General features: G+C 41.4%; 1 protein-coding gene across 1 annotated transcript in view; it reads left to right on the top strand.

Annotated features, from left to right (window-relative positions):
- The window catches only part of ppp2r5a (protein phosphatase 2, regulatory subunit B', alpha isoform), a 69,837-nt gene that overhangs the window by 44,715 nt on the left and 7,599 nt on the right, over nucleotides 1-17,523 (top strand). Inside the window, exons 3-6 of the mRNA XM_080791265.1 lie at nucleotides 4,427-4,528; nucleotides 4,892-4,984; nucleotides 15,287-15,417; nucleotides 16,492-16,551. Coding sequence (XP_080647391.1) covers nucleotides 4,427-4,528; nucleotides 4,892-4,984; nucleotides 15,287-15,417; nucleotides 16,492-16,551 — 386 coding nt within the window. The remainder of the gene's footprint in view (nucleotides 1-4,426; nucleotides 4,529-4,891; nucleotides 4,985-15,286; nucleotides 15,418-16,491; nucleotides 16,552-17,523) is intronic.

Genomic DNA, 17,523 nt, shown 5'->3' with positions numbered 1-17,523 from the left:
GTACTACAGATTAATTATTCATATTTTGAATTAAAAAGCGCAGAAAACTAAAACGACTTTGTTAAAGCGAGGCCAATAGATGACTTATAATGTTGACATGATAGTAGCCCATATATCTAGACAACTATATAGTTTGCTTTTTTTTAAATAATTATATGGAAATGGCCAAATACAGATAATCCTTGACATGAAAGACCTGATAGACCTGAGACCTGGTCTCAGGTCTCTATGGGTCTTTGGGTAATAACATCATATCCTTTGTTGAGGCCAGTGATCTGATGATGAAGCGCGAAGGTGAGCAGACGTGACGTCATTGGCAGTCCTACAGTATACAAAGCTACCAATGGCTTCTCACCGGCTGGAGAATTAATGGTCTGTCTCTATACCAAAGTTTTGCTGAAAGCTTGTCAAAAGTTGGGCCTTACTGTCAGCTTAAAATGTTCTGTCCTTGTTCGTTTTGGAACTCCCAGCTGTCAATCGTTAATTGGATGTTATCTTTGTCAGTCAAATACCGTACACGCACGCACACACACACACACACACACACACACACACACACACACACACACACACACACACACACACACACACACACACACACATTTGTATTACTATACTTAGGACATCAGGACATCAGCATTTTAGGATGGCAATTTCATTGTTATCTGACTTACAATTAGTTATGTGACAGTGTCACACTCACACAACAGATATGTAATCTCATAATGTTTCCCCCCCGAGCAAAGTATAAACCATATAAATCCATGTAACCATTTCAACCATGTTTAAATAACTATATAACCCCTAAACCTAACCTCTAATAACTAACCCCTGACACCACCAACCTGACTCTTTTTCCTAATTGTAAGCCTAAAGCTGCATTCAGACTTGAATAGTTAGAGCGGTGTAATTACATACAAAGTCATGGCAAAGATGAGGTTGCGCAAACGAAGCAAACAGCTACCTTGTATCTTCCCCCCCCGGCTGGAAAAATCCATCTGAAGCAACCTTCGCGTCCCCATGCATCGTATGCTGGCAGCCAATCAGCATCGATCTTGTCCAGAACTCCAGAAATGTTTTGTCTGTTTGATATTATTCATCCAGTTCCAACTGAACTGACCGCCGGTTAAAAAAAGAATATACAAACCCTTTGCAAAGACAAAGGAACTCATTTTGCTACTCATGAATGATAGAGTAGCAGGAATTATGAACCGAGCCATCTTGGTTGAACGAGTGGGTCCATTTGGTTACACTCTCAAAGTTAAATTACTGGGGTTTTTTTAATCATTTGTCCTCGCAATGTCTATATCCTCAAATCCTATACTCTAATATATAACACATTTTACTATTTGTCTGGACAGTTGGCCCTCGCAGGTACAGTATAGTTATAATTAGCACACACACACACACACACACACAGTCAGACACACAGTAAAGGCAGACTTTTCTGCTGTGCGTGACTCTCTCCAATTCTTCCGTGCTAAAAATACTACCGTGCTGCAGTAGTGGAGGATATGACCCGTCTACAATCATCGTGTTGAGCACAGAATTTTAATGGGGACTTGTGGCTCGTACAGAATCCATAATGGCGTCCGTTTGGTTACTGTTGTTGTCCGTCCATGTCTAGCTCTGCTCGAACATTCTTAGTCACCAGGTTGTATTTCCAATACTTTTACTTCTACTCCAGTACATCTCAGATCCAAATATTGTACTTTTACTCCACTCCACTCCAGCCCTAAAGTATACATTTCGACCATTGTAAAATAGCACATCTATTATAAGCTCTCAATGCACCGCGATGCAACGCATTGTGAGCGTGTAGATTTGCTATTTTCAAATGATTTGTATACATTTGAAGTGGGATATTCTGTACATTACAAGTACATTTTGATACCAACACTTTTACTTACGTACTCAAGTTGGTTTTGAATTCCGGACTTTTAGTTGTAATGTCTACATTGCAGTATTGATACTTTTACTTGAGTACTTTTTCCACCACTATATTTCCCTACACCACTGGTTCTCACACTTTTTCATGTTGAGGACCCCCAAATGAATATACTGAATGTTTGTATATGAATGTTGGGCCGCTGACCCCCATCTGGAATTATATTGTGCCGTTGCGCGATGAGACACACTGTGAGCTTGTAGATCGGCTATTTTTTTTAAAACATAGGTTAAAGTAGTTAAACTGACCTTGATGCCATATTATATGAACTAACTGTGCTGGGCCCCACTTTGAGAACCACTATAAAGATGGACTGGTTCTGTTGGCCCACCAGTTCATTTAGTGTTCTGCTTATAAAGAAATTATATTAACCCATTTTGACCTGAGATCAGATTCTAAAATTGTCTTTTACAGCCCGACAGTTTTCTGAAAAAGCTATGTTTTTATGTCAGTCGTTCTTCGATTTTTCAAAAATAGCAGACCTACAAGCTCATAGGCGCGCTATGAGCTTGTAGATCTGCTATTTTTCAATAGCTAAAGCATAACATAATGCTAACACCAAAAGGGGTTCCCGCCCAAAATGGGTTTTAAGATAAAGAGTTATTAATGTCTTGTTAAATATTTGTTAACAGTAACGTACGGTATATTAACTATTAACAAATTAGCCATTAGTAAGTGATCTACTAATGGCTTGTTCATAATCATTAAATAATGAGTAAGACTAAGCGAACGCAGCTTGTAAATTGCAATAATAACAATTAGAATAATATTTGAAGTAATATTATAATATAATATATAGATGGATAGATTCCAGCCAAGCAAAGGTTGGTTTAGAGCTAAGGTTAACGTTAGACAGCTATGTGTGGTTTTAGCAATCAGTCAAATGTCATTTTTAAGCTAGCTGTGGTTGTTGTTGTTGTTGGTGTATAGACGGTGCTAACGTTATGTAAGCTAATGTTGGACCCAGAGATTCCAGCCAAGCAAGGGTTGGTTTAGAGCTTGTTAACGTTAGACAGCTGTGTGGTTTTGCAGCTTGCTGAATATCCATTCACTCACTGTCTGCTATTCTGCTAAACTAATTAACTAACAGTTTATGAATGATAACTAGTTATAGGGCATAGTTACCGTATTAATCCTTTAATAACTATTATCAAATGCTTAACAAGTCATTAATAACTTCATTAACTAACAGTTTATGAATGATTTTTTTAACTAGTTATAACGGATAGTTATTCTAAAGTGTTACCTCTGCTTAACAACTTCATCCAGTGTGTTACATTGTGCACAAGCCCTGTCGGCTCTTCACAACACTGGAGAATAGTATTAATATGTTCCTGTACGCCAGCGACAGTGTTCCACTATTCTGGGAACCTGTTGACATAATCACAAAGGTTGCTTTCAGTGAGAGCTGTGACATCACAATTCAGTTGAAGCGACTGCGTTTACATGGACAATATGTATTCATTCAGAATTAATTCATTCTGTTTACATGGACAATATGTATTCATTCAGAATGAATTCATTCCGAATAGAGAGTCATATCCGACTGTTTACATGGACAATATGTATTAATTCAGAATGAATTCATTCTGAATAGAGAGTCATATCCGACTGTTTACATGGACAATATGTATTCATTCAGAATGAATTCATTCTGAATGAATTCATTCAGAATAGTCATATCCGACTGTTGGAACCTGAACCTGAATAAACATTCCTCTGTCCTCATTTGTTTACATGACCAAAGGATTCATTCAGAATGCTACTACTATACTAAGGGCAGACATCATGTGCAAAATAATGCATGTATTCCAAACTCTCAGGCGTGTTTGGAACAAAGTGTTTTTTATGTTAAATATATCCCGATTCAGACGGTACTACAGTATATACCACCCCTCCGAACACAAATGAAAATGAATTCGGTTCAGACCGGAATGGAATGGTCTGTTCCAATTGAGGTGTTTACATGAGCATTTGTATTCTTAATCAGCAGTCATTCTGAATACAAGTGCAATACATCTGTCCATGTAAACTCTCTGGCACTATTGAGTATAGAAACATAGATTTAGTCACATGGTCACATGGTCAGGATCTGTTGAAGTAACTAGAGCTGTGGTATATCGTTCAGAAAATGTTCATTCATTCCCTTTTTTTTATTCATTAATTTTGGTTATTCAAAAATAGCGGATATATACAATCTATCTAATGTTAAAAAAAAAAGGAAATCTTTGCTTCTGGGAGTCCCTGGAATAAAATATTTTTAGATGGGGTTCCATAACATGAAAAGGTATAATATAGCAACATAAGCTTTTCAGAAAACGTAGACGATTTAGAAGACATATTTTTGAATCGGCCTCAGGTCTTAACTCTTAATGGGTTAACCAGAACAGCCACGAAAATCCTACACAGCATAGTATAGACACCACCCAGTCCTGATGTCTCATGAACGTATTTCTGTCTCCTTCCTCTCGTCTCCAGATCTGCACCAATATATTCCGGACTCTTCCGCCAAGTGACAACCCTGATTTTGACCCAGAGGAAGATGAGCCAACGCTGGAGGCTTCATGGCCTCACATACAAGTAAGACTGTAACGCTCTTAATTCTTAATTATTCTTTGTTGCACACAGGCTTGTCAAAAATGTCCCACTGAAAAAGAAGTTGACAGTTCAACTTCACAGGTCTCCCGATTCAGAAAAAATGCCCAACAGGACCAGAGACCGAGAGTAGACCCGGTCCACTCGGACCAATTTCACCGGGTCCACCCGGGTGCTTCATTTGAAAAGAATCTCGGAATAAGTCGGATCTCGGAAAATAAAATTCACGGGTCCATTCATTACACACAATCGCCCGTGCGACAAAGTCTAAATGAGCTTTCTGGTTTCGTTGTGGTAGGATGTATTTTTCTCCTACCACCTTTTTCATCTGCTTCTATCCACACACAGCTCGTCTATGAATTTCTCCTGCGCTTCTTGGAGAACCCAGATTTCCAGCCGAGCATGGCGAAGCGCTACATTGATCAGAGGTTTGTGCTTCAGGTAAGTGTCTTCATTGCATTAAGCCTTTTTCCGCTGACCCAGTGTGATTAACATGGCGCCGTCTGGACTCTGGAGTTGAGTTGTCGTCGTGCCAAATAGCTTGCATTAGCAAGTCATTCCTCTTCCATCAGTACAGACCATTTTCAGGCTTCAGCTTCACCTTTGCAATATGAGTGGATTATTATTATTACTAATTATGATCATGCGTAAGCAAACCAGAACATTAACCACTTAACCCATTTTGACCTGAGATCAGATTCTAAAAATGTCTTCTACATCCTGACGGTTTTCTGAAAAAGCTATGTTTCTATGTCAGTCGTCAGTCATTTTTCAAAAATAGCAGACCTACAAGCTTGGCGCGCTACGAGCTTGTGTGTTGCGACACATTGTGGACTTGTAGATTGGCAATTTATGACATAGGGATGCACACTATCTTCAAATTTAGTGAACCAACTTTAATAGGGTAACTGCAACGTTTCGGCCTATGCAGCTTTCATCAGGCTATCTTTATGGTCGAAACGTTGCTGTTTCCCTATTAAAGTTGGTTCACTGCATTTGAAGACAATGTGCGGGTGTTTGTTCCTTTTTCATTGTCGGGCACCGTACCCTCCTACGCACCTGTCGCCTGTAGGTGTGCAAAAGCTTTGCTTTTTAAGGGTTCTTATGATTAAAACAGCAGTCTTGAATGAGTTTCTCAGTGGCTGCTGTTATTCAGATTTTAAGTCCTGTGACAGTCACAATGGACAGAAAAACAAAAAACAAAATAGAACACGGACGGACACGATTCGATGAGCGTATTTAAGTGGAGCTGGGGGGCTGTGCCTGGCTTGGCATTTCACGACAGCCCACCCAGGGGACGAGAGAAAGAGAGAGAGCAGAGTTATTTTATTTTTGGCCAGACCAGTGAGGTCAGCAGCACTATAGACTGACTATTGACTGTGATGACTGAGTGAAGTCACAGCGTTGGTCGATTGTTTGGACCTAAATGGCTGTAGAAATTGGTTGTAGAACCTGCAGTGTCGTTGTGAGGTGTGAGTCATTCACCCTAGTGGTTCTCAAACCTTTTCAAGTCAAGTACCCCCGATTGACATGTATTTGGCCACGGACATCTGAAAGGTTTTGTGAAGATTTATTTTGGGGCTTTTTATGCCTTTATTGATGGTGAAGTGAAGTTAGACAGGGAACGGGAAGAGAGTGACACGCAGCAAAGGCTGGCCGTAGAACATAAACGGAAAATGTGGTTACAATTTTTGTTATAGTAATTAGTTTAGCAGAGTCCCCCGGGACCCCACTTTGAGAACCGTTGGTTCATGAAATTTGCTAAATCGACAGAAATGTCGCCTTGACCTCAATCTTCAGCGCCTTGTGAGCTTGTAGAACGTCTAATTTTGCTGAATTATGGTGACATCATGCCCAGAATATGGTATATTGTTGCTATGGTTCATGTGGTTAATATTCCTGTTTGTTACATGATACATCATTCTCTCTGTAACTGGCGCCTGCTACAGCAGGCGGACAGAGCACTAGGCTGTTGTCTGTTTGTGTCTTTCACGTTCCTGTACTCTTCCCGGTTTCCTTTACAGTACGTGAGCCATCTATAGTTTTAAGATAAAGGCCTTCTGTGCCTCCGAGCAAGGGCGAGTGGTAGAGGGAAGGGAATAGGAATTGAAATGGGAGCACAGCTCAGTCAGTGCTAGAGTGGAGGACATCACAGCAGGTAGCGATAGATCCACTGCACCAATGTTTTCTGGACACACTACAGTAGGTCAGTGGTTCTCCAACAGAGTGTCGACTGATTCGTTCTAAGTGATTTGGTCTTTTGCGCGAACGGGGAACGAATTCCTCAGACATTAGCGTTCCTCGAGTCGTTCAGTTTCCTCCGTGTAGAAAGCCTGCTGACGCGAGGTTCAATCAGTCAGCGGCAGAATGCAACATGTTGACTGGCTGAAGAGAAACATTGCTCTTTCGTCATTGGACTAAACTACGTGAGGAGGGCGGAACCAGAAGTACTGAACGGTTGAACGGTGAACATTATTATAGTAACTGATCTTTTGAGGGGATTGGAATGAAATGACGAGTCACTGAAATCAACGATAATTCCCATCACTAAAGTCCAGGTGTGGCTTGGGATTTTGGGAAGCACACATTATTGCAATAATTGTGCTGTGAGCTAGTTTTGCCCAAAATGATGAACTGAAAATGTTACGTTTCTGTTCATTTCATCCAGCTGTTTCTATACAGATGAATAGAAATTATTCTAGAGAATTATTCAAATACTTTTGATCAAGCACATGCAGTATGTCAGGTGCTATATAAATAAAGTTATTATTATTAGCATTGTGACTGTCCTGATTTCACATTATATAAAAACACTACCTGACAATCCCCTTTTAGCAAGTTTCCTGCAATTTCACACGTGACCCCATACAGTATGCGGTCCAGCCACACGTCCCACCTCTCCTTGTTTTAGAATCACAGGAGAGCTTGACTTTTCACCTGGTCGTGTCAAAGCCACAGACTGAACGTAGAGACATGGTAACGTGTGGGCAGCAGTGGAATGCCGACTGGCCCACATCCGAGGTGAACTAAGTACATTTACTCAAGTACTCTACTTGAGTACGGTTTTGAGTTTTTGAGCGGTGCCTCCGCTCCATTACGCAGCTATGTGTGTCCCTATGTATGTAATGTATGTGTGTCTCTGTCTGTCTGAGCACGGCCAGCTGCAACACCTAAAGTGAGGCGGGCTTATAGGTTGATAAACCAATAGGAAGTCGTTGTCTGTTTCCAGCGCTAGTTTGTCCCGCCCTCTATGCCCAGAAAAGCATAATGTTCTTCAGTGTGAAATGGGACATTCTGCATAATGAGTGCTTTCTACTTTTTGTACTTTACTTTTGATTTTGATAACTACACTTTTGTACTTTTACTCAAGTAAATATGTAATCGGTTTTTTCCCTCCGTGTCATCAGTGCCCATACCCTAGGTGAGGTTGGCAAAAGGGCCTTTCTGTGTGGAGCATGTTCTCCCCGTGTCCCCTAGGGTAGGTACCCTCACAAAAAACATGCAGTAATCCTGGTCTCTATACTTACTCCCCCTGGCCAGCCAGGGCGCCTTATGGAGTGCAATGAGATGACGTGAGGGAGTGTAGTGCCCAGGATTACATTAGATAATTGACCCTGGGTGAAAAAAAGAAAAAACGGGTTGCAAAAAATTGTGGGATATTTATTTAATTAATTTTTTTACTTACATTTTGAATCCAGGTCTTTTACTCTGAACGGAGTAATTAATTCCCATATTGATACTTTTTTCCTAAGTAAAACATGCCAGTACTTTTTCCACCACTGCGTGACTTTCCATGATATGATTGCGTCTTGGTGGCAGCTGGAGGAAGAGCTTTAACATAGCTCCTTATTATTTACTCTCCTGGAGGACGGGGGGCGATGGAGGAGGACAGGACAGAGCCGTGTGGCACGGAGCGGAACTGCAGCTTTCTACTCTCACTTTTAGTTTGGCAAATGCCAAATGGCACAAGTGTGTTTTGAGCGTCAACTAAAATGCTGTGATCGTTACAGCGCTCCGGCTTCTGCAAGCAGAATGTCAGCTGGACACGTTTTCATTCAAATGTTGTGCTGCTGGGTAGTTTACCACTACATTGTTAACAACATGGTTAACTTGATTACTTCAGAGCATACCTATTTATACAACGGTGGGTGCTAGGCCAACAAGGCAATATAGGAAAGGAGACCCGCACACCGGTTTCAGGCAAAAGATTTCCTTTATTTCAGCTTAGCGACAACGTTTCGATCTCAACGGATCTTAATCAGGTCAGTATAGTTATAAGTGATATATTTATACTGACTATACTGACATGATGAAGATCTGTTGAGATGAAAACATTGTCGCTAAGCTGAAATAAAACAAATCCTTTGTCTGAAACCGGTTTGCGGCTCCTATCTCCTGTCATAACTTCATCATCATTTAATTACTGTCCTTTTTGTTATTGAGATTTAACCCTGTGCAGTTATTATACTTTTGCAGACCCCAATCTGAAAAGATGTTGTGCCAGGGACTGACCCCATACAAGAGTTTTTGTTAAAATGTTTCAACAATATTCCAAATAATAAACTTTTTTAAGACTTTTGTGGTAAAAAGTATTTAGTCATAGTTTTAGTCATTCGTTTTCATCTACGTGGTTTAATTTAGTTTTTGTCAGTGGAGGGAGAAAAAATGGTAGTCGACGAACATATACTTATAATCATAAGTGGACAATTGTGGACATGAATGTCGATGTCTCTCTATTGCAGGGCTTTATTCATAAACGGCACAGTGAACGGAAGAGCATAGATGAGGTTGTTAGCACCTTGGTGGGGGGTCCTGGGTGTGGTGGTGGGGGGTTAGAGGAAGTGCCAGAGGTGGTGAGTGACCTCCCGGTGCATTGCACAGCCTGTTTACCTTGCTGGTGCAGTATAGTCATTCCTCCCTAAGGCTTGTCAATCAGCATACCGCCATTATAGGTCCACGTGTCAGCCAGGGGTGTCAGCTACACACAGAATCGCACATGATATGACAGTGACACATGCACAGTTGCGCGCACATACACACACACACACACACACACACACACACACACACACACACACTCACACTTCGATTCAAAGGGATTTATTGGCATGAGAAAACATACGTTTACACACATACTGTACAACTACATACACACACACACACACACACACACACACAGATTAAAGTTCAATTTTTTTTAATGTGATTAAAGATAATTAGAAGCATTGTTCACAATAGAATACATGATTCTGTTGTGCTAATTGTGGAGGACTCTGTTCACGCTGATTCACAGATTGAGACGGACCAATGAAACACGCGCACACACACACACACACACACACACACACACACACACACACACACTTGTGTAAAAATCACTCTAGTTGTGTAGGTGTGTCATAGTTCATAGTGTCAGGTGTTTTTGTAGGAAATCTTAATGAATGTAAATGTATTCTTGGCTCTCATCTGATCTATCAACCCATGAATCCTAGCATCCCTTTTCAGGGCATGTCATGACAGCCATCAGCCACGCATTTGACAAAAATAGACGATTTACGTTAGCATGGCTATTTTTGGTGTGTAAGGGGGGAAAAGACAGACCCCTGGGGGACCCCAGTCAACAGAGTATATTGTCTGTCGGGTGGAAACCTCATTTGTAACTTTTCAGGATTCATATTCAAAAACAGCAATAGTAGCAAATCATCAAGCTAGAAATGCACCACGTTTTGAGCTTTCAGGCCTGCTACTTTTGAGGCTTGTGACGCTGTAGGATGATCAAGCTGTGAAATAATTTACAAAAAAAACACACAAAATAAATTGAATATAGAGATAAGCAACGGCTTTTAGTAGTTAAAATGGGTCAACTACCAGGCTTGGCTTTTGGTTGCAGCAAAAGATGAGCCTTTAAAAACAAAACCTGATGTTTCCCAGGCAGCCGCAGTCACAGTGGGCGTCGGGAGGGTTTAAAAATATCAGGCTGTTTGGCTTGAGAAGAGAATCCATGTTCAGACTGAGCTCTGTCTCCCAATTAGTGCTGTGGTGTTGATGTCCAGTAGCACCAGGTCATTTTAACGCATCCACTGCCATTGATGAGATATCTCGTCAATTGAAATCCAACTGTAGTGTTACCATCTACTGAGTCAGGTTACCAAGTATTTATTATTGATTCTCTGTTCACTAGAGCCAATTATGAGAACTTCTGTCTTATCCTCAATTAGTTTGAGAAAGTTCTCACTCATCCACCATTTGATGCTGGAGAGACACACAGCACAGGGATCGTCTGGAGCTACGGAAAGATATAATGTATTGTCAGCATACAATGGAAATCTCCCAGTGGCAGAACAATAAAGGACCAAGAGTTGAGCCATGTGGAATACCAGAGCAGATGTCGTGCTACATTGACAAAGTAGCTTCTGCCTGTTAGGTAGGAGGAAAACCAAGACAAGGCCGTGCTTGACCTATCCAGTACTCCAGGCGTTAAAATTGAATGATCAATTGTCTCGAATGCAGTCATTAAATCAAGGATTAGGAGAACGGACAGATTCAGTGCTGTGACCTTTCCTGAAGCCAGATTGGAATTGGTTATGCACCTTATTGTTTTTCTTTTCTAGGACCGTGCCCAGAAAAGGCAGAAATTGGTCTGTAATTTCCCAGCACAGAGGGATGCTGTGATTAAATATTGATCCTTACTTCAAGCTTTCGAATTCAATAACTCTGACAGAGTGCTTCTTCATAGCCAGGTATGACTGATTATGTCATGAAACATAGTTTCTAGTGTGCATGCTTGTTCAGTTAAACTATTTTACAGTATTTCAAGTGGACCCCCAAAACCAAGATTTAAATCATATAATTGCTAATATATCAACTGTGTCGACTCCAGTGTGAGGTTTTCACTGTCAGTGGGCCAACACCATGCAGATAACATGGTAACAAATCATCACTGTCATTTATCAATTGCAGAGTCAACACAACCATCTATTAGGATATTTTACAGCACTGTGTGTGCTTCCGTTTGTTGACAAGCTTTATGGATATACTGATTTCCTTTTCTAGCAGCAGTTGGCACCTGCCCACAGTGCCAAAACTACTAGTAATTGGTGTACTGACCATGGTATTACTTAAGTGCTTAACAGACCAGTCAACTGGCCTGACCTGAACCCCACAGAGAATGTATGTTTTATTGTCAAGAGGAAGGTGTGAGACACTATAGATGCAACAATACAAATGAGTTTAAAGCTGATATCAAAGCAAACCTGGGCTTCCATAACACCTCAACAGCACCAGAGGCTTATCACCTCCATGCCACGCCCCATTGATTAAAAGTAGGCCAGACCACGTATCGAGTGCATACTGTAGTGTAAATTAACATACTTTTCGGATGGTTGACATTTCTGTATTATAAATGTATTTTAGTGGTCTAATAAAATATTCTAATATTTTGAGATACAGTATGATGTTTTGATTTTCATCAGATGTATGCCAGAATATTTCTAGTATTGCAGTATTGAATTGATACTCTTCTTCTGGGCGGGAACCCTTTTTGGTGTTGGCCTTATGTTATGCTTTAGCTTTTGAAAAATAGCAGATATACAAGCTCATAGCACGCCACCGAGTGGCGCGCTACGAGCTTGTAGGTCTGCTATTTTTGAAAAATCTAAATACGACTGACATAGAAACATAGCTTTTTCAGAAAACTGTCATTTTCAAACAGACATTTTTAGAATCTGATCTCAGGTCAAAATGGGTTAAGTAAATAATGATGAGTACCTTTATCCACCACTGAAGGCGCCGCAGGCCTCTGTGCGCTGACTGTGAGCCCTGTGGAGAAGGCCAACCTGCCTCACAGATAGCAGATGTGTGTCAGTGACAGTCTTTCCTCAACCGCAACCATGCACTAATGACTCATCACACACAGCTGAAAATAGCCATTCCTATGCCACGGGTATAAATCTATATACGATACGCTGCCTTTAGGCTTTACACGATGAGTCAGTTACATAACGTGGGCCTGCCTGCTGCTGGTAAGATGTGGTGCTGTTATTTATTTATGCCAATTTGTTCAGATGACAACCATGCAGCGAGGCGAGCTGGTTGCTGTCTTCAGGGGGGGGGAGGGGCGGTATAAATAGGTCTATTTATACCAATAGATAGTATTTTTTTGTTTTGTTTTGTTCCAGACAATGTTTCCTCAACATTTTAATGGCTCTGAACAAACACTCCAACCTTCCGAGCGCAACTTGAACAACTCTTGAGCAGCATAATGAGTGCACTGTGTACATTACGCTTATGTCAAGTTATGGCTTATTCAAATCTAATTAAAGAATAAGTAACAGTTGTTGATTGATTGACTGAATACTTTATAAGTCAGAAATGTAAACCGTACAGAGTACAGTCAAACACTTAGTCTAATAGGATATTACTGAAAAAGTCCTTGCGGTCTTGTTTCCATTCAGGTCCTGGGTATTCATAGTGAAAATTTACAACAAAATTCGAATCATCACAATGTTTTTTCTTTAAAAGACTGGTACAGGTACGGAGAAGAAAGGAATTGGTTCATAAAGAGGTGGGGGTAGTCAATTGACTATGACCTTTGGCCTGCTGAAAGGTGGATTTCCACTGGCGTCCTTTGTTTTAAAGGACGCCAGTTATTTGCATTTCTTTGAGGGTAGGGGTCAGGGTGGCAGTCCTGTAGAAGCCGTATCTACCCATGTTTGTTTTTAAAAGTGGGTGGTACCAGATCGTTGTTCTCACTTCCTCTAGTATTGTGGCTGTGGGTGTCGCTTTTTTTTTAGGTATGCAGGTACAGAGGGCATAGAGGGCAAAGCTGCATTTACAATTTTAGATGTCAATACCAATTTAAATTGCTTCACTCTGTCTTCTACCCGGTGCCAACCTAGACTATCAAAATGGGTAGCAAAAATATGGGTCATGGGCCCCAGGCCGAGAAGTAGTTGAATTACTTTGGGTTCCAGCTAGAGTCCTGAGAGCACTTTTGTTGACAAAAGGAATATTTTTTGATGTTGAGAATCACTGGGTTAAACTGTAGAATATAGTTAATTCATAGAAAATGCAATAATAGCCTACATAGCCATGAAAACGGGGCGTGGTTTAGAAAAGTAATATATTGAATAACACAAATGTAGGTTTACAAGACTAGACTGGCCTTGTAGAGAGGTGGACTGCTGGTGACTGAGAGAGGCTTTTCTCTCCTTCATTGCAGGACTGGAGATCGTTACAGTCAACACAAATATAAAGTGAATGTCCAGCTTCAGTCTATTTTTAGTTTGTACCTGGAGTAAGTGTGTTATATCTGCTGTGCACAGGGGAACCATGGCTTAGTTTAATTATATCCGTGGTCTTTTTCAGTCGCTTTCCATACGCGATGCAAAAGTACATTTTGCGTCACGTTTATTTTGGTACGGGCACAGCCACATTGTTTCGCGCTGGACAAAACGATGCCAGCCGGACCAACGTTAATGCACGTAGGACCACATTTTCGACAGTAGGGACAGTAGTTTAGTTTTGTATGTGGAAAACATTTGTTGTGTAACTGTGAGCGATTCTTGCGGTGCGTCTGATCGGATAGCTGCGCGCGCGTGTGTGCGGATGTAATTGAAGACCTGTGGATGTTCTGTGATGGGTGTGTAATAATGGATGTTCTGTGATGGGTGTGTAATAATGGCTGTTCTGTGATGGGTGTGTAATAATGGATGTTCTGTGATGGGTGTGTAATAATGGCTGTTCTGTGATGGGTGTGTAATAATGGATGTTCTGTGATGGGTGTGTAATAATGGCTGTTCTGTGATGGGTGTGTAATAATGGATGTTCTGTGATGGGTGTGTAATAATGGATGTTCTGTGATGGGTGTGTAATAATGGATGTTCTGTGATGGGTGTGTAATAATGGCTGTTCTGTGATGGGTGTGTAATAATGGATGTTCTGTGATGGGTGTGTAATAATGGATGTTCTGTGATGGGTGTGTAATAATGGATGTTCTGTGATGGGTGTGTAATAATGGCTGTTCTGTGATGGGTGTGTAATAATGGCTGTTCTGTGATGGGTGTGTAATAATGGATGTTCTGTGATGGGTGTGTAATAATGGCTGTTCTGTGATGGGTGTGTAATAATGGCTGTTCTGTGATGGGTGTGTAATAATGGCTGTTCTGTGATGGGTGTGTAATAATGGCTGTTCTGTGATGGGTGTGTAATAATGGCTGTTCTGTGATGGGTGTGTAATAATGGCTGTTCTGTGATGGGTGTGTAATAATGGCTGTTCTGTGATGGGTGTGTAATAATGGATGTTCTGTGATGGGTGTGTAATAATGGATGTTCTGTGATGGGTGTGTAATAATGGCTGTTCTGTGATGGGTGTGTAATAATGGATGTTCTGTGATGGGTGTGTAATAATGGCTGTTCTGTGATGGGTGTGTAATAATGGCTGTTCTGTGATGGGTGTGTAATAATGGATGTTCTGTGATGGGTGTGTAATAATGGCTGTTCTGTGATGGGTGTGTAATAATGGCTGTTCTGTGATGGGTGTGTAATAATGGCTGTTCTGTGATGGGTGTGTAATAATGGCTGTTCTGTGATGGGTGTGTAATAATGGCTGTTCTGTGATGGGTGTGTAATAATGGATGTTCTGTGATGGGTGTGTAATAATGGATGTTCTGTGATGGGTGTGTAATAATGGCTGTTCTGTGATGGGTGTGTAATAATGGCTGTTCTGTGATGGGTGTCTTTCAGCTGCTGGAGCTGTTCGACAGCGAGGACCCCAGGGAGAGGGACTTCCTCAAGACCATCTTGCATCGGATCTACGGGAAGTTCCTGGGTCTGCGAGCCTTCATCCGGAAGCAGATCAACAACATCTTCTTGCGGTGAGAGAGAGAAATGCAACGGGGTTTGCGTGATTTCAGTCCTCCTCCCTGTCCAGTATCACTACGCCATAAAACCATAGTTCCATGTGACAGTACAGTAGTTTTGTGGATTCATTTATTTTTAACGAGTGGCCCACAGTGAACCCCACCAAACTACTTGATATTCACCAAAATCAGACCAGAACTCCCACCACGGGACTCAGGCAATCAATAAATACCTTTACAACCACTATATTAATGGCAAGAATTCCCTACAGCTTTAATACCAAAAGTCTGCACTAACCCTTTAAGGAACCCTGAAGGAAACAAGCTCACTTCCACCGTGAAACAAGCTCACTTCTACTGTGGAACATATTTTTGTATGTATTATTCTTTTAGAAAAATATCAAAAAATGTTTGGAAATTGTTTTATAATATTGATAATGCTTATTACATAAATCTTCTCTTCCTGGGTTTCCCTGGCCCAACCTTGTCAGATGGGTCAATTCAAGGGTCCTCGACATGAAAAGCTTTGCGAACCATTGCTCTATAGTGCCGTGACAGACATTGCTTATTTGCTTCCCTCCCATGAGCCATGACCAATGGTGTTCCTCCTCGGAGGAGGTCTGAGATGAGTTGAGCCAGAGAACTCATTCCTCTCTGTACAGACAGACGACCCTAAAGCTGCAACAACAGACGCAACGTAACTCAAGAGCAAACACTCCGGTCCTCCTCACATCATCGACGGGGAGGTGTTTGATCGTTGTCACCCTGGTTGCTGTGATACAGCAGGATTCAACGCTGGCTGGCGCAAATAACAGGGGGCACTCGACGTCACGTCCAACAGGCAAAGTGGCACCGAAGACAACGGATGTTTCCACTTTGGCCATCTGCTGTCGGGGGGTTAAAAATAGTGCCACAGTTGCCAAGCGCTGCTGCTTCCAATGGGTACCGACCTACTGTACCACCCGGCCAGTTGAACATGGGTGGCTCATAGAACAGTGGTTCTCAAACTGTGTCATGCCAAGACATAACCCCATCTCGTGTGTGTGTGTGTGTGTGTGTGTGTGTGTGTGTGTGTGTGTGGTCTTGCAGGTTCATCTATGAGACGGATCACTTCAACGGTGTGGCTGAGCTGCTGGAGATCCTGGGAAGGTCAGTCTACATACACGTATAGTAGAGAAACATATATATATCTGCACGCCGTCTTCATACCGCTCCCAAACCTTATTAGACGCAACTCGCCACGTTTCCACCTACACGAGGTAAAAAGAAAAAGGGCATATCATTGGAGATGTCATATAGGAAAAAGTGGGCAGGACTCGCATCATCTACAATGAAAAGTGTTTTTATTCAGCAGCAGGAAAAGATTGAACAACATTTCGACATTGCGGTCTTTGTCAAGTATCTCACATCACCTACAAACATAGAACACACCTGGGGCATGATGATGAGCCAATTAAAAAAAGCCTTTGAAATCAACAATTCTCAATAAACCAGTAGCAATCAATTAAATGAGTCACCCATAGTGTCAGAATAAAAATTGAAACCGGTCAAACTACAATGCATTCTCTCATCAGGTGTTTACGGTATGGACAACATAATCCCATTACACAAACATCAATATCAGTACCCCGATCACAAAGCATGTCCCAAAAAGGCTACACAAAGTGGTAATGTAATGTAGAAGCAGTGGAGAGGAGCCGCAGGGAAAAAATGGTCACGTGAGCACAACCACGTTGGTCACCTGACCACGTCCAGTCACGCAGCATAAACCTAGTTCACAAGCCTTCATACCCGGTGGTATAAAGTCTCAAACAGACTCCCATAACGCTTGAATGTGTATTAATGGAACCAAGTGGACCCGTAAGGGTCCATTTAGTTCAATTTTTACACTTTCAGAGTCACAGACCTGTAAGGGTACATTTGGACCCTATAGGACTTTGACTTTAAATGATGTATTTAAGTTTGTTCTTTTTAAATATGCCGTGTGTTGTGACGGATGGACGTCTTTTCTTTCACGTGGAAATGTTGTAACCGCAATCATCGGTTCTTAAGTTATGGGCCGTTGACTGAATAAAGCTAGTTTTGACCAAAAAGGCAATCTGGGAAAAGAGAGCTGGTATA

The sequence above is a fragment of the Protomyctophum bolini genome, assembly GCF_963924005.1.
Source record: "Protomyctophum bolini genome assembly, chromosome: 19".
NCBI classification, from domain to species: Eukaryota; Metazoa; Chordata; class Actinopteri; order Myctophiformes; family Myctophidae; genus Protomyctophum; species Protomyctophum bolini.
Note: the sequence above shows the minus strand (reverse complement) of the source record. Positions and strands in the feature narration are given on the sequence as shown.